A 26,471-nucleotide genomic window follows, 5' to 3' on the forward strand; every position below is an offset into this window, starting at 1 on the left:
AGGCATTAGCCAGACCCTTCTCCAGCCCTCCTCTTGAAGGTGACCCACTGCTTCTGCCATTTACAAGTCAGTAGATGAGATGAATAGAGAACTGTAGCTGCCCTATTGGGAGCAAGGGCCCTTAACCATTAAGGGCAGCCTCCAACTAATTAAGCCACATACTCTGACTTAGTCTTTCCCTCCTGGCCCCATTTATCTCCATCCCTTGGCTGTCTTTCAGTGGGAGAGCTCTGTCTGGTACCTTACCTGTAACCTAGCGGTTATCTCAGTTTGATGGCAAGCAGGAAGATGCTGGTTCAAACCCTCTGTAGGCTGGGGATGCACCTAGAACCTGGGTCCCCTATGCCTTGGGCAAATACTGTAGCCTCTGGACTCTTAAGCTAAAAGCTGGGAGGGTCCTCTCATCTAATGTCTAACAACAGCTAGTCATGGATTTTTGTCTGGATACAGTTTTAATACTTACCCAGCCTTGAATGTGTACCTGGGTAATGGCACAGCACTGCTACCTGTTTGGCTGGAGTACAGCTTGTTGGGCTTGCATATTGGATGCTTGCACACCCAGAGCTGAATGGCAAACTGTGTGTAGGTGCCCCAAACTGCAATTATATGACTACATATAGACCACTTAGAGCATGTTTCTTGGATTGGTATCTATAATAGGGCAGTAGGGAAGGTGGAGGAGAGGAATGCTAGGGTAATAGTGGATGGAGGTTTCCTGGTACCAAGATGGGAGATGTAACATCCCAGCCAATGGTCAGCATGATGGAGGCATCCCAATTCTGCCAGCTCTGAGTGATCCTGATTCAGCTTTGTACACCACATTACTTTGCACTGGAATGTAAGTAATAAACATTGCACTAGCATTTCCATGGGGATGCCACAGCTCTTGGCTTTGCAGCCCTGCTGATCTATCACAATTGACTGGGGTTGGGCCTGGATGGTATCTGATGGGAGACTAACATAAGACAGTGCCTAAAAAATAGTGGTAGCTGCTATAAGAATAGGCAGGTATAGCTTGACCAGGATGGAAAACCCAGGTGCTGTAAGGCATGCAGCTTTTGACGCATTAGGGGAAAGTCTTCCCTCTAGATTATTACTGAAAGCAGCACCTTAAGAGCACGCTTAGGGGAACTGTTTTGCAGATGAGGCATAAAAACAAGGCCTTGACCATGTGTGGTCATTAAGGATCTTCTAATACTTTTCCAGAGACCAATCCTCCGAGGTGCTGAGTCCCACCCACTCTTATTAGCTGGGTACTGAGAGTTGCCATCACCTTGTATGAGAATAGCAGCACTTACAGTATGGGACCCAAGAGGGTAATGGAAGTTAACCTGAGCTTCCTGGCCAGAAAGCAAGCCACTTAATTACATCCTGCTTCTCTAAAGCCATGTACTACCTTCTGACTGTTAATGGCTAATGTTATTCACTTCACCTCCTATGACAATGTTGAAACAAAATGGTGACCAATCTCATGTCCAGAGCCACGTCCATTTTAGATGTAAATGTTCCATGTATATCATTCTCTTTCTCTCTCGCGCTCTCTCTCTCTCTGTGGGATATAAGCATATATTTATTTGTATGTGTGTGTATGTATGTAATAGATACACAAACACACACACACACTTATACAGGATAAAATTGTGCATTCTTCAGCTCATGGTGCTAATAGAGCATGGTGCTTTCCTGCTATGGCAGGGGTTCGGACTTCATGATGACGATCTCCTCAGGTCTCCTTCCGACCCTATCATCTATGAAACTAGTGCCAAGGTTTCATCCCCGTAGGGGACACACGACCTTTCCTATCTCATGTAGGGGACTGGACTAGATGACCTCTGGAGGTCCCTTTCAGCCTGACTTTTCTATGATTTCTGTTTGTTTATGATTTTTAAATATGTAGTCTAATTGTCAGAGGTGCAGAAATCTCATTGACTTTCAGTAGGAATCTCATATACGCAACACTCGCAGAAATCAGATTAACAGCTGATAAAGGTGCCTTGATCCTATTGCAAAGGGCACACTGTGTTTAAAGTTACTGGAGTGTATTATTACTTGTGCACTCCGTGACTGTTAAGCAGTACAATGGCCAGCCAACTATTGTTTTCTATTCCTCCTCTGCATTGACAGTTGTGCGTGAATACCAGACTGAAGTGATCATCATTCCAGTTTTCTTGGTGGGCATCTTTGTTATTGTGTTAAGTGTGATCCTTTGGCTCCGTTACCAAAGCTGGAAGACAAATCAGCAGCAGCAGCAGCAACTCGTACTGCCTGGACATGAAGGTAACCTCCAGGGGGTTCAGAACAGGGGAATGGGAGGGGGAGGCTGGATTTGGTTGCAGTTACTACCTCTTGCCTTCCCACCCTGTCAAGGAGTAAGAGATTTGAAAAGTCTGAGCTAGGCTTTCTGTGGTCTTGTCCACATCGGGAAAGGTGGTACGATGGTACAACTCTATCAGTGTTTGAAATGGTGGAGGCTTGTAGTGAGATGGAACCTGGGTGTTTAATCCATTGCAGCATCTAACCCTGCTCTGAGTAACAGTGTCGGCCAGCTGTAACACTGCTTGAAGGTCAGAGATTTGTCAACTGGGGAAGTCCCTGTTCCCCCATGCACTACCAGGAGTGACCAGGAATAACGGTCACAAGCTGGCAGAGGGTAGATTTAGGCTAGACATCAGGAGGCACTACTTCACCGTCAGGGCAGTTAGGATCTGGAACCAACTTCCAAGAGAAGTGGTGCTGGGTCCTACCCTGGGGGTCTTTAAGAGGAGGCTAGATGTACACCTTGCTGGGGTCGTTTGACCCCAGTACTCTTTCCTGCCATGGCAGGGGGTCGGACTTGATGATCTGCTCAGGTCCCTTCCGACCCTAGAAACTATGAAACATGAAAATTGCCACTCTAGAAATACACTAGTGGAGAAATATGGGCCAAAGTTTTCCTAACATAGATTCAGACTTTTAGCTAGTATTCTATATTGTTCTTCAGGGGATGTGATTTCATGCTGCAGGTTCTTGCTTTTTTTTTTAAGGACTGTATAGGCCAGGACTCTACTGAGGTTGGGCCTAACACTGCTGGAGGTTAGTGCTACTATGCAATGCAGAGGGTTTTCTACAGCTTCAGTTTCCAGGTGCTGGGCTAGGAGCACAGTGAGGCTGGTTCTGAGGGCATATACTGCATAAGAAATATACATGTGATTTCCAGATACAGGTGTTTCATGCATAGGGGTCCAGCTGGTAGAAACTTAAAACTCTGTAATGCAGAGCAGGTTATAGCAAGAAACCCATATCTTGGCATTCATACAGAAAGAAATATTTATGTTAGGAAATATTTACGTTAAGAAAGACCAAAAGTATAAAGCACAGAGTATGCCCTACTTCGTACAGCTGTCTCTTCTCTAACTACCTACAGTTACTTACAGAATAAAATAGCTATTGCTTCTGCACATGAAGAAAGTCCTTTATGCATAGTGATATAAAAGAATAATATCCAGAAAACCAGGGTTGTTTTATAGTTAAATATAGCTGAGCAGAGGTGTCAGTGCATTGCTTTTGTGCTGGATTGGGATTACAGAGCTGCTTCATTCTGGCAAGCCTGGGAATTTAGGGGTGAGCCTAGTGAGGGGTGAAGGTCTATTATAGAACCCATACAGAAGTGCTCCATGCACATTTTATAGCACTGTAATTTAGGGCTTTTTATAGCAGTATAAAGTTACAGCGCTCTTAAACATGACAGAAGTGCAGGGTTTGGTGGTGGTGGTAGAGAGAGGGGACTTTGAGCCTTCCTGTACTTTCAGGGATAGGAGGCAGAGGGTGCTCCACAGCCTCCTGGGGCTTCTCCACTGGTCAGAAATTTGACCACCATACAGAAGTTATATAAAGTGCAGTAGGTTGCTAAAGTGTTGTAAAGTACATCACTTCAAATTTCATACCTCATTTAAGGAGGATTAATTTAAAGTGCTGTACCCATTTTTGAAGTGCTGTAAAGTTGTGCAATTCTGTTAAGTTCATGGCAATAAAGCACTTTAAATGGTGAAAAAAGAACACCCCAGGGCTTTAGCACCCTGCTGGACATGGCTGTTAGTAGCAGGGGCCAAGTAAGCACTGTGCCACATGTGCCACCTCAGTCTCTACTTTTCCTGTAGCTGTCAGCTCTGCTGCATCTGTGTTTGTCTTATAGATCTGATGAGTGAGTCCAGCACTCCTGACTAGAGGGTTCAAGACTATTTCTTCTCCCTCTCAGTCAAGTGGGACAGAAAGCAAGATCCATTGTATCCTCAGGGTACTGTATTTATTGAGGGCGTGTCTTAATGCAAAGCCGTATACAGATACCCAAACCAGCTCTAAAGAAGGAAAAGCAAATTGGCTAAGGCAGAGCACTGCACTATTTTGGCTATATTGGGTGCTTGTACACGCTATGGGGGTTTAATTCAGTTTAGTTCTCCCAAATTGAAATGATGGGGCTTTAAAAACCCTCTGTTTCCACCACTTCAATTTAGAGAGAATTAAACTGAACTAAACTCCTGTGGCCTGTACACAAAGGTGGGGGCCTGATTCTTACCTGCTCCTCCAGCGGTGAGGAGGTGGGGGCAGCTGCTGGCAGGCTGAGCAGTCCCTGAGCTGTGGAGAGACCGGTGCTTCCCTCCTCAGGCGACACCTGGTCTCTGGCTCCTGGCCCAGGTGTTCCTGGTGGGCACTGCAGCTGTGGAGAGAAGCACAGGACCCCCATGCAGCTCAGGCAGGCAGGCTTCAGGGAGAAAGAGAAAAAAAAGATCAGGCTCCTTGCTGCCTTTTTTCTTTCCTTCAGTGGAGCCTGTCTGCATGCACTGCTGCCGGGTTGCACAGCCTATGAGCTGCGTGGGACCCAGTGCTTCCCTCCATGGCTGCAGCACCTCCTGAGACTGCCTGGGCCAGCTGCCAGTGGGCAGGCACTGGCTGGGGGGCCCTCCTGTCGCATAGGAAAGCACCAGAGTCCCCCACAGCTCGGGGGGCGGGGGGGTCACACGACCCGGTGGCAGCTTGCCCTCTCTCTCCTTCCCCACTGCTGGAGAGGCATGTAAGCTCCAGCACCCCTGCACCATCTCTGCTGCCTGGAACTGCCCGGGAATGGCTGGCTTACCACTGGGGCAAGGTGTCAGGAGGGTGGTTGGGTGTGCTGGCTGTGGGAGAAGGCATGGGGGTGGTGCATGGGGCACTGGAAGCCCGCCAAGCCCCGAGCACGTTGGTTTCCAGCACCCTGTGCTCTGTTACACTTTGTTAGGTAGCAAACTAAAACACCTTGGAGGTGTTTTATCTTGCCACGTAATTAAGTCATTTAAAACACAACACGCTACCACGCATGCAAACAGCAGCGTCATTAAAGCGCAATATGCTGCCAAGTGTGCAAACAGTAACTCCATTAAAGTGGTGCAGAAGGGCAATTGCATGTACAAAGGCCTTGCTTCTGATATGCCAGTGAGTTCATTTAGAAATGTCTTGGGTGCTTCACTGTGCTGTAAAGAGATGTTTCTTTTCTGCAAGCCTTTGCCAGTATTTTAAAGAGGAAAGCCCATCCATCCCCAACACTTACACCTTATATGTGTTTATTTTTTCAGTCGAGAGAGAGAGTCAGCAGGAGCCAAATGCCTCAGGGAACTCTTACATTCAGCTGAGTGAGACAACAGTGGAGAGCCTGCTAAAAGCTGCTGCCATGACACTGAAGGAGCTGCAGATACCCCGAGAAAGACTCACACCCGGCTCCTTGATGCTGATACACACCGGTAGCTATGGGAGCATCTACAGAGCAGAACTGCAGACTGAGAACCCTGGGAAGACTAAGGCAGTCATCCTGAAAACCTTGCAGGGTAATAGAGGTAGTGGGAGTATGCAGCATTTTAAACATCTCTCTCTTATCCACTTATGTGTATTCACTGGAATATCCCCTCTTCTCTAGGGTCAGACTTATTTTATTGTCTAAGAAAGTATTAGATAGGGCTCTGAGCTGCCCAGTCCCCACCCTCTGCTTTCTGCACATGTATCCACATTGGAGTATCATCCTTTTTCCTGCCAGCCCCTCTGTCCCTGGCCTTGTCTTCTCTGCATAATTGTTCTGTTGGGACACAATGGTGAAGCTATCTGACGATGATGCATTAGATAACATGTTGAGGCGCATGAGGCTGCAGTCCATGTAGACAAGGGACAACTTGTACTAGGTATCAGGTCAATGAGTTGTGATAAAGCCTTGAGCTGAGGAGGATTTAATCCCAAACCCTACTTGTATGTTGAAGATGTACAGGGTGCATGTTGATGAGGTTTCATGGGTTTGCACTGCCTCCTTGTGGTGATACTTTTATTCCTTGGTGCTTTCAGACACAGCTGGACCCCGTGATGTGAAGGATTTCCTGGGGAGGATTAAGTTCCATCAGTCATTAGGCCAGCATGAGAACCTGGTGGAACTGGTGGGGTGTTGTATAGACCAGCTGCCGCTTTATATGGTCCTGAAGGAGTCATCTCTTGGGGATCTCTTGAACTTCCTGTGGATCTGTCGCAAGGTGAGGCTGAGGAACTGCTGAAATAATGTTTTTTTCAGGTTGGTGGCTGAACCAAGGTATCTGCAAAAATACTCACCTTATGTCAAGCCAAAACAGAATTTCTTTCAAATTCTTCAACAAGATAAAAAACAACCAAACAAAATATTTTGTGGGGTGGGGTCTGAGGCACTGAAATGAGGTCTAGGTGAAATTTAGGTAACAGAGTCCCAAGAAATGACCTAGAATACCTCAGTTCCAGCCAGTTCAAAACCCATTAGCTGTCTACATTTGGTGACTACATTTTTATCCACAAAATTACATAAGGCATTAAACCTAGGTTTCTGCACATGTATAGGCGATTAGGGAAGGCGAGTACCTAACATCCATTTAAAGGCCACTGTGATGCAGATGGGTGAATCAGCACCTCACCTCTGCCTGAGACCTTGAAAGGGCTTCATCTGCTCCATGGGGTTAGAGAAGGCCTTATACAAACCAACTCAACAACATATCTGGAGGTGTCATCACCCCCCTCAGCTTTTGTGCAGTAATGTTGTAGACAGAACAGGTTTTGGTTACTGGTCTCAGAATTATTTTTTGCTTTGTTATCCAATGTTTGTCTAATGTAAAATTCATTAACAGTCCATACAGCAATGACCAGAATTTCCCTGCCTGCTGAGTAGTTTAACTCCCATGCTACAGAGCCAGAATCCCTCTTGTTTTTTCTCCTTCTGGCCACATTACTCTAGCAGTCTTTTGCTCTATTAACCAAATACTTCTCTGCCACTGCAATGGCAGGTCATTGGCAGTAACTTTCATCTCCCTTCCCCTGGCCTGTGGCATGTTGTAAATTCCCCCTAGTGTTTCTGGTTTCATTCCTTATCCTCGTGTGAGAGCTGAAGATTGAGATTTCAAGGAATCTTTATGTAATTGTTTCTCTGCAAACATAGGGGACTGGATTCAATGCCTGAGTCCCATATTCCTATATTCTGGACTGCCCAGAGGGCCAGCTTCAATAAGAGGGGTGAAATGTGTCTCAAAGACAGTTTTTGTAGCCTTGTGATTAAGATAATCTTCTGAGAGCTGGGAGATGTGTATTTGAAGTCCCTCAGGCTGAGGAAGACCTGGAACCTAGGTCTTGCACTGACTAGGCAAACTTTATACCTGCTAGTTGTCAAAGTACCGGAGCTGGCGACCCACGCTCACGGTATAGGTCACGGTGGTGCGGCCGGGTGGTGGCAATTGGAACGAACAGGTGGGACTAGTGGTGGTGGAGTTTGAGCTGCACGGGACACACGTAAAAGTTGAAACAAGGATGGTTTATTTACTCACGCTTGACAGCGGAGGCCCAGATGATTTCTTCAGTTACAGTATGTTACAGAACCAATAAACAGACAAACAACAAAAGGGGGTCTGTTGGCCCACGAGGTTCACCGGCGAGCCCTTGCTATCTATCCGCTAGGGATAGGGGCGGCTGTCCACTGGTTAGTCCCAGGGCTGGTGAACAGCTCATTAAACGGGGCTACAAACAAACAAAGCTGTAACACAAGGAACGATGAACTGAGGATCGAAGCCGGGAATGTGATGCTAGTCCGAAGGGCAGTTCATAATCAAGAAGAACGAAGAAGAAGAAGCCGAAGTTGGAGATGGGAGCCGAGGTCAGGAGCCAAACAGGTAAGCACGAAATTGTCGCCAAGGTAATGAGGACGATCCAAACTCGAAGTCAGAATCCAGGCCAAAACAGTCCAGTAACCGAAGATATCAATATGAAGAAGATCAAGACCGAAAAGACAAGTCGCACTCTCACACCAACAACACCCCACACCTGTCCGAGCTTTCTCCCCCCCCTTGAGTAAGGGTCCAGGACCCTTTATTGTTCCCCTTAGCCAATCGGGGAACTGCTTAGGAGGAAGGTTCCAGACTCATTACCTCACTGAAACTCTGACTGAGCCTGTGCGAGAGTGAGACCTGTGAGGCCACTGAGCCTGCGCAGGACCAGAAAGTAGGTCACTTGTGATTGACAGCTAGCAGGTCATTCAGGGGGCACATGCTGGAGGCCTGTCTGTGCTTGACAGTTTCAACTCCCTGTAATGGCAGCACTAGCTTTAAGATATTTCCCTGACATGCCCCCTTGCTGTCAATACAGGAGTTGAAACACAGACCTCAGCAATCGTCCTCTACTTCATCTGTGTTGATGAAGTTTTCATAAGTGGGTACGGTAGAATATACATAGACTGACAAATTTGACACTTTTCGTGTTATCACCTTGAATACACGGCTTACTAGGAAAGCAATTAACAAGAGCACTAACAAAAACGATAACAGGGGTGTTAAGAGGTTTGCCAACCAGGGTGATACGTTCCAGCCCAACATCTTGAATACTTGGGATAGCCAACCTTGTCCTATGCCAGAAATAGCATTCACGTCCTTGGCTATTTTTCGGATTTTTACGACCTGAGTTTGCAATGGAATCGAAACGTTTGGTATTGCAATGCAATACATGTCTCTAGACAAATTCAAGAATTGGCACAAACCTCCTTGTTTTATCAATAAGGCGTCAAGTGCCAATCGGTTCTGGATGGTCATTTGGGAGGTGGCCTGGAGTTGCTCGTCAATCAACTCAAATCCGAGGGCAATATGATTTGCTAACAATTCCACTTGTTCAGCCAGTTGGGCTAGAGCTATTCTGGCTTTTGCTATAGCCAGTCCCAGAGAAATAGTCCCTCAAAAGCCCAGCTGAGGCCTTGGGCTATTTTCTCCCCATGGGTCAATGAGCTCCACACTGGGGTGGAGGATCTAGTTTGTTGGTGCGCCATAATGGGGCTTGGTGGATGAGCCATAGAGGCTTTCAAAGCTGGGCAGAATAAAATTGAGCTTAGAAAACACTGAACGTTGGTTAACGTGGCCGGTAGAGTTGTATAGAGCCGGCCATCCGAACACGCCCAGGCCAACCCAAGAGGTGCCGGTGTCGTCAGTTCATCGCATTGGCTTGGGGGAAAGTTGGTATGTATAGATTGTCCTTGGGTTTTGTGTTGTCCGGGGGAAATTTTTGTGCTATTGCACACTGTATTTTCCCACACCACCCGTAAAGTGGAGAAGTGGAAAGTTAACCATGGATTGTTTTTCAGACTTGGGTAAGTAAAATCGTCCAATTGGGAGCATATATTTGGGTAAGGAAATGCATGCTTTGCTCTTTCAGGTGGTCCCTTTTGCGTCACTGGAAGTTCAATACTGTGGCATGCGGTATTTAATAATATCGCCCGGAGAACGGGGTAGTAAAACCCGTACCACGAATTACTCCCATACGGTCCAGAATTAGTCAAATTGATAACTAATTCTTCATCCCATTCAGCCAACGGTGTGGCTTCAGTGAGAGATGATAAAACAACTATAGGGGTGACCTTTTTCCCCCGGGAACTTAAATTAATATGCCAGGGCGGATTGATGGACTGGGGGTCCCACTGCAATGATGCATCAGGTCGGGACCATTCGCCGCCCTGGGGGCTTACTCCCAACAGAATAGCAGAACATGACAATGGAGTTTTTCTCCTAAAACACTTTTTTGCTGTGTCGGAAAGGTCTTTTAAGGTGAAGTTCCTAGGCCAGGAATATTCTGTGATAGTGTAACCCCCGTCCTTTGAAGGTACGGAGATGTTAATAGATGTTTTTTCATTTGCCAAGACCTCTTAAGAACCATTTGGTCACATTTGAAGGGTACCAAGAATGGGGTGAGGACCGGGTCCTCAACCGATATGGGGATCTTCAGGCAAGTGGTTAACCCCTGGTCTGGTTTGTCCTCCCCAGTGGCGTTGGCCCACAGGGATAATAATTGGAGCACTGTATTGGATGAATGCCTGAGTTCCGTGGTTGGATTGGGCAATGGATTTGCAACATATTTACAAAATATACACAAAACAAGGCTCAATGTAATGTCTCTGAGTCTCGTTGCCATGTTGTCCAGGCTCATCCGGCTTCGGAACCACTCTGAATCGATAATGGTGCGACATCCCTCAATGTCTCGAACGAGGCCGTAATCGGGTCGATGAGTCTTGAATAAAACAAAACAGGACAGAACTGGTCTCGGGGTAAAACTATTTACATGTTATTTTCTTTTATGTATCTTTCCTCTGTGTTCTTCAGCATGTAATGAAGAGAGTAAAGAATGACATTATGCCCCCTTGCTGGAAACACAGAGGACCTTGGAGACGTTTAGAGTTCACTCTCATCCTCAAATTTAACGTGAAGATGAGGGGGTAATTTTACGTAGACGAATGTAGATAGCACTTTCAGTCATCGCGATAAGGATTTATAGGCAAAAAACAAGCAGATTATGCTGATGGAAAAATAAAATTAGCATCAGTCCAAATAGTATGGCTTGGGTCCGTTGCTCAGCCTTTATCAGTTGTTTCAACTCTTGAGTGTTTTCTCTTTTAGCTTGCAGAAGTTCAGGTTTCTTGCTTTTTGGTTTAGATGATGACGTTACATCTGTCTCTTGTAGGTCAGAGTTAGTGGTATCTTGGGCACTTTCATTATGATCGTTTTTGAGGGAACGGGTGGCGACAGGAGGTGGAAAAGGTAGTTCTGTTCCAGTGACCGTGGAATCATTAAATGGGGTTTTTGTTGTTGAAAACAGAACACAGTTATCGTACTCCGGTATTTTTGAAAACATCTTAAAGGTCTCAATCATGTTGTTGAGTTGGTTGAAGAATTCCTCAGGACTGAATTCACTTTCTTCATAGGAGTGGTCACTTTCTTTTTTTTAAAGTTCTTATGTTCGTCCGACGTGAGGCATTCCAGAAGATCGTTAATCATTCATGTGAGACTGTTGAGGATTGAGTGGTTGTTTGACGCGCCAGATGTTCGTGGAAATTTGTGGAGCAAGTTGTTCAGGCTCTTTGCAAATTCAGGTACCATCAAATGCAACCAGCAATGATTGTGGATATATCCCATCTCATTGACATATTTGAAGGTTATTCTATAATTGTTTGGAACATTTTTAATCAATTCTGGGATGTTATCTACGTCATCTGTCAGTGGATTGTTGCACGGCCTATAAGCAGCGGTAAGTAGATCAAGCACGAAGAGAGTGATAATCCAAATCAAATTCTTGGTCGACGTCATGTTGGTCCGTAGTCTTCCTCTACTTGAAGGTCTCAAGGTTGTACAGCGTCCTGGGTCGCAGGAGTCTGAAATAGAAATGAAGAAATCTAATCATCTTTCGACAGTATCGAGTCTGTGATGGCCCGTCTCGCTAACCAATTATGATGCACTAAAATAGTCCTCGTGCTGTCTTCCAGCTGAGCGAGATAGGTGTTTGGGTACTTTTCGGCCGAACGCATTACACCCTTTAACACCCTTGGATGGCGACTCTTAGGGTCAGGTAGGGAGACCCACACAAGTTCCTGTGTTTGAAATTTCGGCTTCCATGGGTTCACCGGTTTGTCGTCGCTCTCTGCCCAGAGTCGTTTTCCTGAGTTTAAATTTATCAGGACCTCATGGTTTAATTTGGTCCAATTCTTGTACGAGCCCTGTCCTTTCAGGCACAGAGCCTCCTTATATAGCCCTACGGCACATTCTACCACCCCGTTAGACTGGGGGTGGTAGGGCAGGTGGTGATGCCAATTTGTATTATGGAGGTGAGCAAACTTGTCGGCAGCAGCTGATGTAAAAGGTGGTCCCCCGTCTGATTGTATTACTTGGGGGACTTGCCATACGGCAAAAACGCTGGTGAGGGCAGAAATCATGGCAGTTGCATGAGTCTTCTGAAGGGGTATGACAGTAACCTGACGTGTCCCTAAGTCTATCGCTATTAGTCCTTTGTTGGGGACCGCAGCCCCGGTAAAGGACCTGTCAAGTCCACTTGCCATGAACTCCTGGGTGAGAAGGTTTTTGGGTCTAATGCGCCTTTGAGATTGCTTGTTGGATGTGCTTTTTCTGTGGCGCAGACCTCACAGGCCTTGGTAACTCTTCTCAAATCCTGGTGCAATCCGTAGTTAGATCTCTCTTGTGATGTGTTGCACCATTTTGTGTAACAGACCTTCGGACCCGGATGACCCCAGTGTTCATGAAGCCAACTAAGATATGGGTCTGCACATACGGTCTTATCAGTGATTTGGGTGGCAAATACATTGGCTTCGGTGGGATGTTCGAGGAGTTCATCAATCTTCCGGTGCATAGGATCGGTGTTGACCCGGTGGGATCTCATGTGCTTGATTAATGGCAGCACTGAAAATTCAGATAATAATGTGTATATTTCATCCCATAGAGGGAGATGCTCTGTGGGCGATGCCATCCCTGTGACTATCTTGTATATGTACTGGGAATCGATGGCAATTATCGGCACTGGACGAGTTCCGTTATGATGTTTCAAACAGTGATATATAACGTCCCGGAACTCTAAAAGTTCATTCCTCTGAGCCGATTCGCAGCCAGGGTGGATTTGATGTTCTGAGCATGGATGGCAGTAAAAGCCATGTTTCCCGTTTTCATGGGTGGAACCATCCGATGCCATCCATGCTGGCTGGGTAGTGCCGTATAATACAATGTTTTGGGCCTCAGCTATAGTTTGTGGCAGTGATAAGTCTTCGTGCTTCCAAGCGTGCCATTGGTATAAATGATTGAGTACCAGGGCACTCCATGTGGACAACTCGCCTTGGAAACAAGGGTCTGGTCAATCATAGGCAAGTCGGGGCAGCAACGTTGCTCCAGTAGCTCTCAATTTTCTTCTTTCGATGGCTAACGATTCCACCAATTGAGCAGAAAGAAGAGTTTTCCCGATCACTCCGTACCTGTGCTGTGTCGTCTGGAGAGTTCTATGAGCAATGTAAACAAGGTTTCCCTCGGGATTTATCACAGTCACAAAAAGGTGTTCTGTAGTGAACCCAATGGTAATCATCAAGGGTGTCTTGAAGTTAATGGGGTGTAGTGTGGTGTTCTGAACTGAAATTATTAGTTCATCTAGGGCTTTGGCATCCTTGTGAGACCAAGGTGTCTTTTGTCTAGTCTTTTCTCGAAGTTGTCTCTGTATGCAGGCTAGTACCGGTAAATGTTGCGGAGTAGTGTAATGTCGGTACCAGTTTAGTTTGCCCAATATCGACTGAAAATCAGCCTTTTTTGTTGGGTATTTTCCTGGTAGATCGATGTTGATGGCTTCATGACTCACCCCGTATTGTCTGGGTCCGGTGAAAGTGGTTCCCAGAAAATTAATTTGGTTAGTTGGGGTCAATTGAGACTTGCCCTCGTTGATGGTCCACCCATCACTCTTCAGGTGGTGTACCAGTTTAGTTGTGATGTTCCGAAATTCTTCCGTTCCCCCCATGATTGCTAGGTCGTCAATATAACTCCAGAGTTGGACTTGACGGGCTTCACGGTGTCTCTGGTAAAAGCGGTCAGGGCTCTCGTTCAATGCACTGGTTGCTAGTGCAGGGGCATTGCAATACCCTTGCAGGCAGACATTCCACCGGAACGTTTTCTCTCTTACACACATATTCAGGATACCTTCTTCGTCATCAATTGGGATGGAAAAGAACATGTTTTTCAAATCTAAGGTTGTTCCAACCCAGTCCTCTGACTGGTATATCGCCGTCTCATTGAGACTCTGGACCAAGGTGTAAGGTGCTGGTTGGGTCAGGATAGTACATCTCTTGTTGACCTCGTGATAGTCCATGACGAGACAGACCTCATTCGGCTTCCCCGGCTTGGATATCCCCCATCCGGGCGACAGTCGACTGCTAGCATGTACTGGTGTGATGGACCCATCTTGTTGCAGATTCTTGAGTAATGCATCTAGTTGATCATGGAACTGTTGTTTGGGGGGTATCGGAGGATACCTCCAAACTGTGGTTACCCGGAGGGATGGTCAGTGCCACTCACGCTGAGGCAAGATGTTAATTGGTAGGGCCTCGAGTACTTGATCCTCTAGGTGTAACGTTCGAATACCTGGTATCCCCAAGATGTTTACATGTCCTAATACCGCTTCGAGTGGTTTCTTGTGATCTTTCACGAAGATCTTTACTCGTGATGTCGCCAAGGCTGAGTTCAGCCCTTGCACCATCATGATTTTACTCGTTCGCTTATGCGGGATGGATGGTTTAATTACGTTAACTTGGGCTCCCGTGTCAAGTAGGAACCTTGCGATAGTTTCGTCCAGGGGGTCATCTGGGTTCTGGATACTAATTGTGACATAGGGTCGTTGATCGTCATCCAGCAGTTTTGTAAAGCTCGTTGTCATTACTGCTCCATTTTTTCTGTGAATCGTTTTATCAACTGCATCTTTTTCTCGTACCGTTTCACTGATCGTATCTTTCTCTTGTACCGTATCCGAAAATCTGACCACCTTCCGCTTTCCGTCGCCCTTGGTAACCGTTTTAATTGTATTCACGTAGAACCGCGTGAATCGTATCGTTTTTCTCCTCCAACCGTCTCCTGCTCTCCATCAATCGTAGAAGTTACCGTTTTCTGCTTTAATTTGGGGTCCGTATTTCATTCATCATTCCGTTTTTCAGGATCTTCGTAGCCACTGGTCTCCGGATTCACGCTGATGGCTTTTACTCGTTTTTTGGTTTGGGACTATATCTCTGGAAGCCTAGAGTCTCTGCTAAGGCTCGCTGACCATCATCCCCTAGTAGTCTTAGTTTCTCGTTTGTTAGTCCCGATTTGTTAACTAGGAAACTGAATAAGGCTCTCTCCATCGGTGTTCTTTGTGGAGGCGAATACTTCGATGTCGATGTCCGATTAGATCTTGGAGGGTCACGCTTGAACGACTTCTCTGGTAGTTTTGTAAAAGGTTTTTGCAATCGGTTTTCTACTGGATACGCTCTGTTTCATGCTCATCGCCAGAAGCGAGGTTCACTCTTGTTTTCTTCATCGCTCCTTGGAGTTGGTCCAATCGGCCCAAGGTGTGAATGACAGGACCGTTAATGGATGCATTTAACAACAGTTTGGCAGTGATTCCTTGATTTCCCACCATAGATCTCGGTGGCAGCATCAATGGCTTCAGCCAGACAATGTACGTCCCCGGGGGTGGTGGCCACACAGGTATGCTATGCTCCCTGTACCTGGGCTGGTGTCAGGTTCAGCGGTTGATAAGCAGGATTCCAATGAGCATAAGATGCTCCGATTATGGCATACGCTAACGAGGCCACATTGGCACGGTCTGCTGAACCCTCGTGGCAAGTGTGAACCTTGCACTGCAAGGCCTCTACTGCTAAAGCAGGTATTGGTATCGGCCAGTATTGGTTGGCCAAAACTGGAACGGGGTCAACCACCTTTTGCTCTACTCCATCCGGAGTTTCTCACAAGCTGCAACGCTTCCTCTTGCTTGACAGTTTCGCTGCCAGCTTCCGCTAATAGACGTCCTAACCATGTGATAGGCGTTTTGTCACTGCAGATCTGAGTATATTTCCTAAGTTCACTCATTTCTAATCAGTTTCTGGATCTCGTAGTTATCATTGTTTGCATCTGTCCTTGTGGTCCAGTCACGAATTTTTGTACTGCAATTGGGTATGCAGTTACATACTCCAATTTGTTGCTTGTTTGATTGATTATAATCGCATTGCTCGAGCTTGTGGTTTCACTCGTAGCTTCCTTGTTTCTGATATCTGCATTGGCCTCAATAGTGTCCCTGCTTCAGCTTATGGCTGCAGTCTCATCATTATCGTTGGTCCTGCTTGTGCCAGTTGCATTCTCGTTGCTGTTACTCGTCTGTCTTGATGCTTCCAGTCTCACACTTCTTGTTACATTGTTGCTCGTGGGTTGGTAGCTCTCATGGTTACAGTTCTCTTGTACATCCCCTGGTTGGCGCTGGTCGACGTATGGGGGCGGTGATACTGGCTTGGAAGGGGGCGCTGTTGCGGGAGGTCGATTGCGCTGTGGAGGGGGTTCAGGGGTGGTGACAAATAGTGGGTCCCAGGTGGATGGGACAGCAGGTGACGTGGTGGCAGGAGGAGGGATCTTGACAGGCGGGGTGGGTAGTGACATCAGCGTGGGGTTTGGCGCACCTTCAGAGCGGCTGGCACTATCTTGTAATGGCCATTCAGTAGCAGTCTCAAGCTTTACCCCCAGCTCCATGAATTCCCTCAATAAAATGACATAATGTTGAAAAAGCATGTTTATTATCCTGCCCTTTTTCCATCGGATGCCGGTCCACTTGGCCTTCTTCCCGTCTCTCTCCAAGCCCTCATGGAGCTGCGTCAGGAGCTCATGGCCCCTTGATCCGGCAGTGAGGCTGGGACACTGGAATCGGTTGGAAGGAGTTTCCTCTCCCCCCTCTTTCATATATTTAATACACTGGGCAAATTCCCGCTCCAGGCTGAGGCTTGCCACGGCCGGAGACTTTGTCCGGGTGGTTCCGCTTTCCTCCCTTGGGCGATTTAACCAGCCCGGGAGTCCCATAATATACAACCCAGAGCCTCCGGGCTGAGCTGGATGGGTTTCTCCTTGCCGCTTGCCCCCCGGAGGGACAGGTACCCGCTTATCCATTCCCCAGCCGGCTTTGTGGCCTGATGGAACATGACATGGTCCCACAGATCGTCTGGATCATCGATCGACTGGACTCCACTGCGCCATGGGCAGCTCTCGATCAGCTTTGACTCACACACGCCTCCCTTGGATCCTGATCGTGACGCCATGTCAAAGTACCGGAGCTGGCGAGCCACGCTCACGGTATTGGTCACGGTGGTGCAGCTGGGTGGTGGCAATTGGAACGAACAGGCGGGACTAGTGGCGGTGGAGTTTGAGCTGCACGGGACACACGTAAAAGTTGAAACAAGGATGATTTATTTACTCACACTTGACAGCGGAGGCCCAGATGATTTCTTCAGTTACAGTATGTTACAGAACCAATAAACAGACAAACAACAAAAGGGGGTCTGTTGGCCCACGAGGTTCACCAGCGAGCCCTTGCTATCTATCCGCTAGGGATAGGGGCGGCTGCCCACTGGTTAGTCCCAGGGCTGGGGAACAGCTCATTAAACGGGGCTACAAACAAACAAAACTGTAACGCGAGGAACGATGAACTGAGGATCGAAGCCGGGAATGTGATGCTAGTCCAAAGGGCAGTCCATAATCAAGAAGAACGAAGAAGAAGAAGCCGAAGTCAGAGATGGGAACCGAGGTCAGGAGTCAAACAGGTAAGCACGAAATTGTCGCCGAGGTAACGAGGATGATCCAAACTCGAAGTCAGAATCCAGGCCAAAACAGTCCAGTAACCGAAGATATCAATATGAAGAAGATCGAGACCGAAAAGACAAGTCGCACTCTCACACCAACAACACCCCACACCTGTCCGCGCTTTCTCCCCCGCCTTGAGTAAGGGTCCAGGACCCTTTATTGTTCCCCTTAGCCAATCGGGGAACTGCTTAGGAGGAAGGTTCCAGACTCATTACCTCACTGAAACTCTGACTGAGCCTGCGCGAGAGTGAGAGCTGTGAGGCCACTGAGCTTGCGCAGGACCAAAGAGTAGGTCACTTGTGATTGACAGCTAGCAGGTCATTCAGGGGGCACATGCTGGAGGCCTGTCTGTGCTTGACAGTTTCAACTCCCTGTAATGGCAGCACCAGCTTTAAGATATTTCCCTGACACTAGTATATTATGTAAAAGATGTGTCATTCTATCATTATCACTTCTTAACAAGAATGAGGCCTGCTCAGTGGGGCACCTGTCTTCAGAAGAAGACTGAATCCCAGCTGGTTAGGAGTGACTAATGTTTAGGCCTCAGCCAAAAGACTAAACTCCAAGGAGGTGTGGAGCTTTGGAAATATTGTCCTTTGAAAATTGTTCCAAATCTCCCTGTTGTTTAAGTTTTCCCACTAGCCAACTCTAGGCTGCTCCCACGTAACAGGTGGGGCTTTTTGTGTATGATCCCCTGGAGGCACCTGACTGTCCTCATTGAGTGTACGAGGAGCCCAGGCACCTAACTCCATTTCCTCCCATCACTGGGGCCAGGCAGCTGATTTTTAGGTCTTGTAATGGTCAATCTGGAGGAACCTGAAGATGTCTTTCAGGACCTGATCCTGCCCCTATAAGAGCTAAGCTTCCCAGGCACAGTCTTGGTGGGGGCCTGAGGAGCATTTGTTGCTGTGCAGGGCCAGTAGAAAACAGACGCAGAATAAAGAAGAACACTTGCATGTGTTTAAGCACCAAATGTTCACTGAACACTGTTATATATGTCTGGTCAGCTTGTTAAGTATCCATGTCTTGTCTGGCTCTTTTCACCTATCCAACTATCCATATCTATAAATATGCTTCTCTACTCATCTTCATTTGTGGTTTATTTGACTATGTATATTTCCATCTCCTTTTCCAGTTCTCTCCACTCTTGTCACACATGATATCCATTCATCTTTCCTCCATCCTTGCAACTCCATAATCTGTCATCCTTGCTATACACTCCGATCCTTAACTCCCACTATCCACCCAAGTCAACAAAACCTTCTATCCGTCACCTTTGTTTTTCAATCACCTATTCACCCTGACACTACTTCTGTTTGGGTGCTTGTTCCAATTCCCAGGCATTATCAATAGATGATAATCTAACTGTCTATAAACATCTGCTCTTTCAAGGTGAGCTAATAATACTAATGGACTATGGGGCATAAAGTAAGAGCGGTGTTAGAAGATATGGTTCCATTTCATTAGAAAGAAGCTGGGGTTCATCCACACCTTTCCTCCCTGCTAGGATGATTGTCTGATGTATTGCTCAATCCTTTGTCTCTAGGATGTAATGACAATGGATGGTATCCCATATGACCTCACTGAGAAACAGGTCTATAAGGTTGGGCAGCAAGTTGCAGCAGCTTTGGTAAGTCTGAGCAGATGTGGTGCATTTATCTTTCTTTTTGGCTTCAATTCTGAGGTCACAGGGAGCCAAAGGAGGAGAAATCCAGAGTTACATCCTCTAACATTAAGTGATTGCACAGGCAAACTTATTCTGCCAAAAATAATGCATGCTATTTTTACAGAAGAAGCAAAACTCCAAAGGAGTATGTTCCCTCTGGCTCCAGTAAGAAAAGATCCAGGGTCATCTTATTTTTATTTAAATGTGGTGCTATTAACACTTGAAAGAGCAAGAGTTATTCTCATTCTATATCATAACAATCTATATTGTTTACTTGCTGTAATCTTACAAGCTGATATTTACTTTGAAAAAACAGCAGTTCATTCCCAGGGAACATTAGAGTTTTACATTTAAGAATGAAAATGGAGTAAGTGATGGTTACACAACAAGGATGTGGAAAAGCTTGAGAGAGTCCAGAGAAGAGCCACCCGTATGATCAGAGACTTGCAAGGCAAGCCATACAAGGAAAGGCTGAGGGACTTGGGTCTCTTCAGCCTAAAAAAGAGAAGGCTGAGTGGGAACTGGGTAGCAGCTTACTGCTATGTCAGGGGAATACCTCAAGGACTTAGCGAATAACTGTTCACCAGGGCACCCTTCGGGAAAACCAGGAGTAATGGCCACAAACTCCTGGAAGACAGTTTCAGGCTTAACACAAGGAAAAATTTCTTCTCAGTTAAGGTGTTCAGAATGTGGAATAAACTCCCTCCAGAGGTGGTGCAATCACCTATCCTGGAAATCTTAAAGAGGAGATTGGACAGTTACTTCGCTGGGGTCACCTGACCCCAGTTGTCTTTCCTGCCTAGTGCAGGTGGGCTAGACCTGATGATCTTGCGAGGTCCTTTCCAGCCCTTACAATCTATGAATCAATGAATGTATGGTTCAGGAAGGGGACTACTCTTCCAAAAATCTAAGATCCTTTCTCACTTTAGAGAAAAATTTTAGAGAAACACAGATCCAAACAAGTATTAGGCTCCTAACTGGCATTTAGGTGCTTAAGTCTTCTTTTCTCTAGGCTCTTTCCATTTTTTTAGGCCTTTAGTCTTTGTGTGTGTCAGACTTTTGTCTGTAAAAGGGGAATAATAATCCTTTCTTTGTCTGTCCAGTGTAATTAAACTGTAAATGCTTTGGGACCAAACTTTCCCTTACTAAGCATTTATACAACACCTAGTGTAATAGAGGTATAATACTGGTTTGAATAACCAGGGGGCATGTCAACACATTCATTAATGTGCTGCAATTATGGCACATTAAGTTTAGTACCTGTAGTTACAGGGTACCTGTACATGAGAGTGGAGGCTGCTCTGATGCACTGCAATTACAGCGCATCAGAGCAGACTCAATTAATTGAGTCTACTGAAGCATGTTAATTATTGCACTCCAGCAACCTCCCCCGTCTCATATCCTCACGCTTAAAAATGGCAGTGGGGGTGCTTGAACTAAAATTTGTCGAATGACTTTTAGTTCAAGTGCCACAGCTGCCATATTGCAGTGCGGGGAAGCTGATAAAGGAGACACTGAAGCTCTTTAATTCACTGCCCTCCACATGTAAAAATTCCCACAGGTATTAACTTAATGCACTGTATTCTGTGCTCCTGCACAGTAGCACTGGAACATTGGGGGGGGGGGGGTTGTGACACTAATGTGCAGTAGACTAATTCTATTGAACATTAGCTCATTAGCATGGCTTTTGCCATGACACGCTAACACACATTGGAATTGGCGCATTTAGCGTCTTGTGTAGACATGCCCAGGTAGTATGCGAATACAAACAAAAATATTTCTCCTTGTTCAAAAAGGGCTTGTGAATTCTTCATGCTAAGCAACAATGTTTAGAATTCATTATTAGGGAAAGCTCACATGCCCTCCTGTTCCTCCATCTTTATTCAGGAGACATTCATTTAAAGCTATGAGGGAAAGAAGAGGGTACAGATGAAATGGGAAAAAAAGGTGAAGCCAAGCCAAAAATAACATGGAAAATTTTAGGAGGACAATGGTTTCTCCTTCTAGTGGGCTTTCCCTCTATTGTGCCCATCTACTGGAAGGCATCTCGTTCCTGTCACTCAGAAATTGCAGAGGCTATTACCTGCCTGTTAGTGAAAAAGAATAGTTTTTCCATTAGTGGATTTAACTTATATTAGAGAAAAAAGATGTCATTAGACAGATTTTTCCACTTAGTAGGAGTGGGCATTTTTTTGTTTAGTGTACTTTCACAAGGGCCATGAATCTCCAGTGTGGGAGTTTTTTCCATCCAGTTCAACCAGGAGTTACACCTCCCTCCCCTTTCTCCCAACTCCTGGTTAATATTTTCTACACAGGTGACCACTTTTCAGTAAGTGGGGAAAGCTGTTTCCTATAGAACTTTGTCTGAAAGGCCAGAGGCCTCAAGGAAGCAAAAATTATGTTGCGTTTTCTGGGCTTAGTCCCTGAAGAATATCTCTCTTCAGCCAAATGTTCCTCCTGCCATTATGCAGGTATGCCAGGTAAACTTGCCACACAGGTAGGTGCTGGAGCCCCCAGTACTGTGGGTGGGGCAAAGGGCACAGTCGAATTGAAGTTTTCAACCAGCTAAGAAACCCACTGGACTCTATTTATTTTTTCCCCCAGGATTTTCTCCAGCAGAAGCAACTTGTCCATGGGGACATTGCTGCCAGGAACGTCTTGCTCCAACATGACTTCACTGCCAAACTCTGTGGGCTAGGCCTAGCCTATGAAACCCACACCTATGGGGCCAAGTCCATCACACAGATTGTGCCCCTCAAGTGGCAGGCACCGGAGCGACTCCTGAAGAGACCTCCCAGCATCAAGGCAGACATGTATGATTTTCGAGGAGGGGTGAAATCTCACAGGGCTGTCAGACCTGACTTATCATTTACTCTACCCTCCATGCTCTGACATCCAGTGTAGAGTGATTAATTACCAGTTCCATTGTATGACTCAGCTCCTCTCTCCTACCAATCATCTCTCTAGCTCATATCCCCCCCCACCCCGTATCATTATCATGCATTTTATAATTAGCTACCTTGCTTTTTCATTTGTTCTCAGACAAGAATGGGAATATAACACCTAACATTGTAACTGGCATTTTGTTTTTCTTGCAGATGGTCCTTTGGAATCTTACTGTATGAGATGATTACGTTAGGTAAGGGACTAACTAAAACCCTAAGGGAGGAAGGGACTGAATATCTTAAGACAAAAGTTAGGGCCATGGAAGACTAAAGTTAGGTATCTAAGGCTAAAAACAGACATTGCGAAGAACTCAGACCACAACTGGTCCGAATGCATGTAACACTGTGGTTTCCTATTTGAAATCACTGTGTTTATTTTGTGAATCAGATTTGCACACTTAACAGTGCTAATAATGTGTGGCCCTGAACAGCACCCTTTCAAAGATCTCAAGTCACCCCAGGGTGCTGCAGCACCTTGGCTGAGAATTGTTCTACGCTGTCAGGCCTCTGACTGAAGTTCTGTTGTAGAAGCTGTGATGGTCTCTTACCCACAGGGTGCATCTACACAACATGTTTACTGCAGAGTAAACTAATGAGCTCTGCAGTAAACATCTTGGCATCTACATGTACAGGGCTATTAGGCTGGAGTAAACCCTGCAGTAGTGTATGTGTAGATGCTGACCCATCTGGCTGGTATGAGGATGCTTTAGTGAGGGGGCTGCCTGCTGGGAAGCCCTGCACTAAAGCACCCTTGTGCCCCAGCCAGCCCTTCTGCAGTATATTGAGCAGCACTGGAGCTCCCCTGGGCTGGCAGGATGAACTCCTGGACTCCCTGCCACCTGGGGTTGCTCCAACCTGGCTCAATGTGCTGTGGTCCTGGGTGCATGTGAAGATGTGGCACCCAGGAGCAATAAAATCTGGCATGATAAGCACTAGAGTTTATTGTGTTGCATTAATATGCTTGTGTAGATACTCCCACAGAGAAGCATTTAGTGTCTGCGAGCTTGCCTATCTTCTCCTAACTAGACACATGGTCAAATTATATTAGGTTGTTTCACCTCACAAATCAAGCCCCTGAATTTCATCTTTCGCCAGATTAAATCCCTACTATTGGATATTGCTTGTGCTCTGTGCAATCATCTTATACAGCCATCAGATGTCACCCTTGCACAACCTGTCATTCAGTCAGAGAACATTTCTTAGAAGGGGCTGGGGAAACTTAGTTTAGAGCCTGGCTTGTTTTTTATGTGTGTGGGGGAGGTGGTTTTTTTTGTAGGAGCTGGACTCTGGTAATTGTTTTCCATTGTGTTGTTTGTTTCCACTCTCAGGGGCTCCCCCATACCCTGAGGTGCCACCTCCTGACATCTTGCAGCATCTGCAGAGACGGAACATCATGAAGCGGCCTTCCAGCTGCCAGCCAGTCATGTAAGTGTGGAGGTGCCTCTTGGTCATCACATGAGAGACTGAAGTAGGGACCTCCACAGGCAAAAGTCTGCATTGTTACAGCATAGGAGACAGCTCTGGCATTGGGGCTGTGACAGTTCACATCCTCTGTGGACTGGGCAGAGAACTTTTTTGGGAAAAAATATCTTTGTATTGTCATTCCTGGCTTCTTTTTCTTTCTTGCAGGTATGGCATCATGCAAGCCTGCTGGCAATGGAATGTGACTGACCGGCCCTCCCCTGCAGAGCTGCTCCAGTACCTGCAGAAAGCAACCAAGACCAGCAATGATCATGCTGTGCTGCAGGTGCCTGAATTGGTGGTGCCTGAACTATATGCCAATGTGGCTGGCATTGATGTGGACAGTCTTACCACCGATTACACTGTTCTGTGAGAGAGGTCTGTGCATATAGGAAGGACTGGATCTCCTGCCTTTCTGAGAGTATATGCTACCACTCTTGCTGTAACTCAGGGTGCTGGTTGGGAAACATTCCTCTCTTTTTATAATGCAGAACATATTTTGGGTTCCTTCTACTTGAAGCTACTTAGTAAGAACTGCAAGGGGCTTGTGGTTCACCACCTTGGAGTTCAAAAACGCATCCTATGGTACTTAAACTCTTCTGTATATTGTGATCAACTACCCTGAAGGACACATGAGCCTGAAACAGTTGTTTTCATGGGCTCATGGTGGTGTTCAATTAGGAAGCTGAACAGAATGCTGCTGGATATTTGAATGGAAGACATTTACAACCCAGAAGCACTCCCACAGCATGAAGAGCATTTAGATGGTAGAACAATTTCTGTCAACCTTGACCTTTTTCCATTTGTGCAGGTGAGGAAGAAGAAGCAGCTACCTGCAGCTCTGGCAGGTATGCAGCGAGCACATGAAGGCTGCCTACATGTACTTTCAGAGTACATATACCAAGGATGGAAAGGAATTGTTCTTGTTCCAAGGAATGCAATTGGAAAGAAACTGAATGAAAGGGAATGAAAGGAAAACTGATGCTGACAATCATGAAACATTTCCAAAATGGAAGGGTTTTAGGACATCGTGCCAAAGGACGGTTGGAAGCTCCATTGCTTGGATATTTAAAAGATACCCTGTAGAATAAAATTCAGCATCCAGCACTGCAGAGACCCAAGAGATAAGAAAGTGGATGGATGAGATGATAATCAAATAAGTATATTTTATCTCATTTATTGACTGAAGGGCCATCCCATTCAGACCACTTGTGACACTGCTTGTTAATTGTTCCTCAGGTGCTGTAAGCCATAGCTAAATGCAGGAAAATGTGCACTTTTATTGTGATAAGACAAAATAGCCATGTGTTACGGTTTGGAATAGAAATTGCTGTATTCATTTACTACATTTTTTTTCATGCAGGCCTATTTCTTATTTGTGGGGTTTTGGATTCAAAGGCCCACTCCAGGGTAAAAACAACAACTACAAAAAACTCTACCCTGCCTCAAAATCTCAGGGAAAATTTTGACTGAGAGCTAATTCTCAGGGAAGGAATGTGGTGAAGGTTTATTTCACTTTATTTGGACAGAACAGGTGACTTATTTGTATGTTTCTCCTTCCACACCCTTTCCCCCAGGAGTACTTCCAATTTCAGTCATGACACAACTACTGTGAAAAGGGCATGGGGATGATGTAGGTACAACAGAAGATTGGGCTACTGTGAAAATCACCTGTGATGGAGAATAACTTGGTGATGACATCAGTGTACAGATAGAGTTGTAACAGGCCACAGTTTGCAACATCACGTTGTGAATAGTGTGGTGAGGATATGCCTTCTGTGTGAGTAATACAATTCTGTGATTATATATATATAATGTGTAATTACCATGGCAATGAGATATTATCTGTTAGAACAGCATGCAACATGTCTAATCTCTGAGCAATGTGCCAACACCTAGATATAGTAGATCCAGAAGGAGTGCAGTGGTGGGATTGTACCCTGCTTTGTGGACCATGCTGTAGGAACAGCAGTCTGCAAATCAGGAAAGAACCCATCCCCTGCCCACTCTTGGCACACCCTTTCTTCCCTTCCATGCTCAATGGCACCCCCCTCTTTCCTCCCATTTCCTGGTCCCTCTCTCTACTCATGCATATGGTGCAGGAAGGGGTCAGGGAGATCCTGCCCGCCACCATTGTTCTGGCCACCCTTGCCTTGCTACAGCTGGGTTGCATGGGAAGTGGCTGGGTGGGGAGCTGAGCTTGGCTAGGGACAGTAGCAGTAGGAGGTAGTTTCCCCTTCTGGATCCAACCTATCCATTTAGGTGTTCTGTGACAACACACATGCTCTGGAAATAACTGAGATGATGAAGCCATGATTCAGTATAAAATAAGCGTGACAGAAGACTTTGACCAGAACACTTAACTTATATGGTATCTGTTGTACAAATGGACACTTCTTATTGTATATTTCAAGCCTTGCCTACACTATAGATTCTAGTTACTGTAGCTAAACCACTGATTTTACACTTATGTACTGGTAATTTAGTCAAGATAAGGGTTAACTGCTCCTGTTCAACCCCCACTGCGTTAGTCTCATTTGTGTCCACACAAGGGGTTTGTTCCAGCACAGCTATGTTAATGGCTGAAATCTTAATATATGCCTAGTTTTCTTCATGTCAACTGCACCTCCCAGGTGCCTGCGTAGAACAGGGTTAAATCTTTTTGAATAAATATACTATGGATTTGTACCTGCTTTATATATTTTATAAAAATTGACCCACAAATTTAATCAG

At 46.0% G+C, this 26,471-nt stretch overlaps 1 protein-coding gene and 1 pseudogene across 1 annotated transcript in view; one reads left to right on the plus strand and one right to left on the minus strand.

The window, feature by feature from the left end:
* STYK1 (STY kinase 1) overlaps nt 1–26,047 on the plus strand; it is a 45,602-nt gene extending 19,555 nt beyond the window's left edge. Inside the window, exons 3-10 of the mRNA XM_090043953.1 lie at nt 2,125–2,277; nt 5,586–5,834; nt 6,340–6,521; nt 19,213–19,296; nt 21,937–22,145; nt 22,431–22,471; nt 23,606–23,702; nt 23,907–26,047. Coding sequence (XP_089900079.1) covers nt 2,125–2,277; nt 5,586–5,834; nt 6,340–6,521; nt 19,213–19,296; nt 21,937–22,145; nt 22,431–22,471; nt 23,606–23,702; nt 23,907–24,111 — 1,220 coding nt within the window. The 3' untranslated portion in view covers nt 24,112–26,047. The remainder of the gene's footprint in view (nt 1–2,124; nt 2,278–5,585; nt 5,835–6,339; nt 6,522–19,212; nt 19,297–21,936; nt 22,146–22,430; nt 22,472–23,605; nt 23,703–23,906) is intronic.
* LOC149866592 (kit ligand pseudogene) lies at nt 10,804–11,618 on the minus strand (annotated as a pseudogene).
* Nucleotides 26,048–26,471: the final 424 nt, after the last annotated feature.

This window comes from Crocodylus siamensis, chromosome 4, assembly GCF_052110815.1.
Source record: "Crocodylus siamensis isolate JL-2025a chromosome 4, ASM5211081v1, whole genome shotgun sequence".
NCBI lineage: Eukaryota > Metazoa > Chordata > Crocodylia > Crocodylidae > Crocodylus > Crocodylus siamensis.